The sequence below is a fragment of the Suillus subalutaceus genome, assembly GCF_016647625.1.
Source record: "Suillus subalutaceus strain FC151 chromosome Unknown DFJ58scaffold_245, whole genome shotgun sequence".
Classification (NCBI taxonomy): Eukaryota; Fungi; Basidiomycota; class Agaricomycetes; order Boletales; family Suillaceae; genus Suillus; species Suillus subalutaceus.
Genome location: NW_024540494.1, coordinates 1 through 3,440, shown reverse-complemented (window position 1 = coordinate 3,440; position 3,440 = coordinate 1). Strand labels below are relative to the sequence as shown.

General features: G+C 44.1%; 1 protein-coding gene across 1 annotated transcript; it reads right to left on the bottom strand.

The window, feature by feature from the left end:
• Positions 1-330: 330 nt before the first annotated feature.
• DFJ58DRAFT_847777 (uncharacterized protein) lies at positions 331-1,668 on the bottom strand (the record flags this gene model as incomplete). The annotated part of the gene is made up of 8 exons (XM_041393519.1): positions 331-382; positions 404-426; positions 480-718; positions 766-838; positions 886-946; positions 1,167-1,444; positions 1,493-1,539; positions 1,596-1,668. 8 exons carry the CDS (start codon positions 1,666-1,668, stop codon positions 331-333), a joined length of 846 nt encoding a protein of 281 aa, XP_041236049.1.
• Positions 1,669-3,440: the final 1,772 nt, after the last annotated feature.

Here is a 3,440-nt window from a genome sequence, read left to right as displayed (position 1 = left end):
TAGACTTTAGTACATCGAGACTTTGCCTCCAATTAACGCTAGTTCAGACTTGGTACAACTAGTTGTATATATTTAAGCTGGGCCGATCAATGAGGTCTGCGTCTGTGCAGGAGCAGGTAGAACGGCTGGAGCGAGAGCATGGACAATTGATGATGAGGGCCATGCGGAATGCTATAGCATAGATAGTAGCGGGTGCTGGAGGGTGCAGTCGGGGGTAGCAGTGGATGCTGTAGCGCACTTGGGGGTAGCAGTGGATGCTGTAGCGCACTTGGGGGCTGGGAGGTGTGGTTGGGTACACGCCAGAGGGCTGGGAGGGATTAGTACCACGAATTACTTCCATAGACTAGCAAGCTTCGGCTGCGAACCAGTCATAGTGTTGTCCCTGCGGATGCAGCAGATCTACGTGAGCATGAAAATCGCAAAAACCTGCAAGGAACACAATTAGATCACACAAAGAACACATGTCAATCCAAACTCACTTTTACAGCAGTAATGCCAGGCATCATGCCTAGTAGGTCACCCAAATGGTGAACATACTTGATGGTGAATGCAGGTGAACCTATAGTCGTCTGTTGTGCGATGGTGTGGGTAAGGGCAGGAGAAACAAGTGGAGGTGGCGGGTGGTCGAGGTAACTGCTGGTGTATGGTGTGAATGGATCTGTGCCCTGGCTGCAAGCAGGTCCACTGGGAGGAATACTAGAGACAAATTCATACCGAGCTCAGGTAATGTCAGTGTTGTGCACAGACTTCATGCACATGACTCACTTTGACCAAGGTCGGGGAGATTTGGTACTCCACTACCAACCGAGCATATGGTAAAGGTTGGAAAATCTGGTTGCTAGGAAAACAGTAAGGACAAGATGATACCAAACATGTCTGAAATACCGGTGCACTGAACCGCAGCGACACAATCACAGCAGTGACTTGGAGCCATGGAAGCGACTGCCTGTGCGACAGTTATGGGATTCCACAGAGAGAGCAAATGTCATGAACATGTGGTTGAATGATGAGAGGATGCTAGAACAAAACAGATCTCAATCCCATCTTGGAGGAGGGCAATGAGGTGCAGGAGGGCAATGATGCTCCCAAAAGGAGGCAATGATGCACGCAAGAGGAGGGCAACGAGGCATAGGCTATTATTAGATCATAACTAGCAAGATCCTCACAAGATGAAAGGTCTCTCAGCCCAGTTTCCCATAACAAAGAAACTGGGTCTGAAAGACCCCTTATTACCGCTGAGAACTGCTGCCTGAGGTGGCCTTTGCCCTTTACCATCTTCGTTCGCATGATTGATGTGACAGCACCGAGATCGTTCATGAGAGGTGTGTTGTACCATGATCCCACAGCCATCTGAGCTTTGAAGGTTGCGAACTAACACCATGCTGGAGGTGGTTGACCTGAAGACGGCCACCTGAAAAAGCCTGCTCAGCGTCAACCAAGGAAGCTAATTGGTCTCCATCAGATTTCATCAATTAACAAGCGAGGAAAATACCTGGAGCAGACAAAAAATCAAGTGCCATTTTTTTTCTGGGCACATTACTATATCATAATATTATAGATGAGGACAGAATGGTGTAACGGAGACGGAGACTCACTAATTGCAATGCGACACACTTCATTGTCATCAGTGAGTGCATAGTACTTGCCTACAACTTGCAGAGCTGCCATCAGTGAACTCATGAGTCTGTGATATGGTAGTCATGAGACCTATAGACCAATACAATAATGCTTTTGCCAAATATCTACATGTATTCTAGAATATATTTGTGTTGCTCATAAATGACCATTGATCCCTGCAAATCTACACTTCGAAGAGGCGTTAATGACAAGGTTGAAATATAGCAACATCATAGTAGACAATACACAGTAGTGCAGTGCCCTCACCCATCAAGCTCATTCTTATTTTGTCTTATATATGGTTTAGTTCCAAGACTATCTAAAGCATTTTAACGGAAAGCCACTTTGGCAATGACCGGCAAATGTTCAGGCCATGTGACTAAGAGGCCAGGTTGAGGTATGGTGACATCACAATGGACAGGGCACAGTAGTCCAGCGGCCTCAACTTGGAAGCCTACTCTCATTTTACCTTATATATAGTTTCAGTTTCAAGGCTATCTAAAGCATTTTAACGGAAAGCCGCTTTAGCAATGACCAGCAAATGTTCAGACCATGTGACTAAGAGACAAGAATGAAGTGTGGCGACATCACAACAGACAGGGCAAAGTAGTCCAGCGGCCTCAACTTGCAGGTTTACTCTCATTCTACCTTATATATAGTTTCAGTTTAAAGTCTATCCAAGCCATTTTAACGGAAAGCCGCTTTAGCAATGACCAGCAAATGTTCAGACCACGTGACTAAGAGACGAGAATGAGGTGTGGCGACGTCACAATGGACAGGGCAAAGTAGTCCAGCGGCCTCAACTTGCAGGCCTACTCTCATTCTACCTTATATATAGTTTCAGTTTAAAGGCTATCCAAGCCATTTTAATTGAAAGCCGCTTTAGCAATGACCAGCAAATGTTCTGACCACATGACTAAGAGACAAGAATGAGGTATGGCGACGTCACATTGACAACGGACAGGGCACTTTGAAGTAGTCCAGCGGCCTCAACTTGCAGGATTACTCTCATTCTACCTTAAGTGTAGTTTCAGTTTAAAGGCTATCCGAGGCATTTTAAAGGAATGTCGGTGCTGTTTATTGCAGACCAATTAAATCAACATTCCAACACAGCGCACCTAGATGGTATTGCAAAGTTAACTTGGCTTGGTAGTAAGTACATTAATAACGAGTTGGGTGCATTGATATCTAACACAAATAAGTTAAACGTCTACACACGCCACAGCAGCCAGGTACTGCTTGACGAACTTGAATGTGTGGTCAGTCTGTCGAAATCTATGTTGGCACATAGTACGCATCTTGTATCTTATCTTTCTGAGACAGCCCTCGCAAAGCGTGAAGGTGAATTCCTTTTCATGGACAGGCTATCATCTCATACAAAGGAGGTTTCGGTGCAATGACTACCAATAGGCCTAGTTACAGTGGCTCAAAAAACTGTCCGCATGTTTTGACATTTTTCACTATCTATGATATTGTGTGAGAATGAACAAATTCCTCAAGGACATACTTATACCACATTGTAGTATGGCTTCAGGGCTTTCATTTGAGCCCTACACCGTGGGAATCGGCGGAGATATGGTGGAGATATAAGGCTTATAAAATGATGACTCATGTGGACAGTTTTTTGAGTGTATATTAAAACTATATAAATCATTATTTATGACACCATAAAAATCATGCCACTATTATATAAATTATAAAGTGGTGTCATTATGTTATTTTATGACTATATCTAACTATATAAACCAGAATATCTCATGTATCATAGTCATAATCACCATGAAAGCCATCTCCTCTGCTCAAAGAGATAATATCCTCTCTCT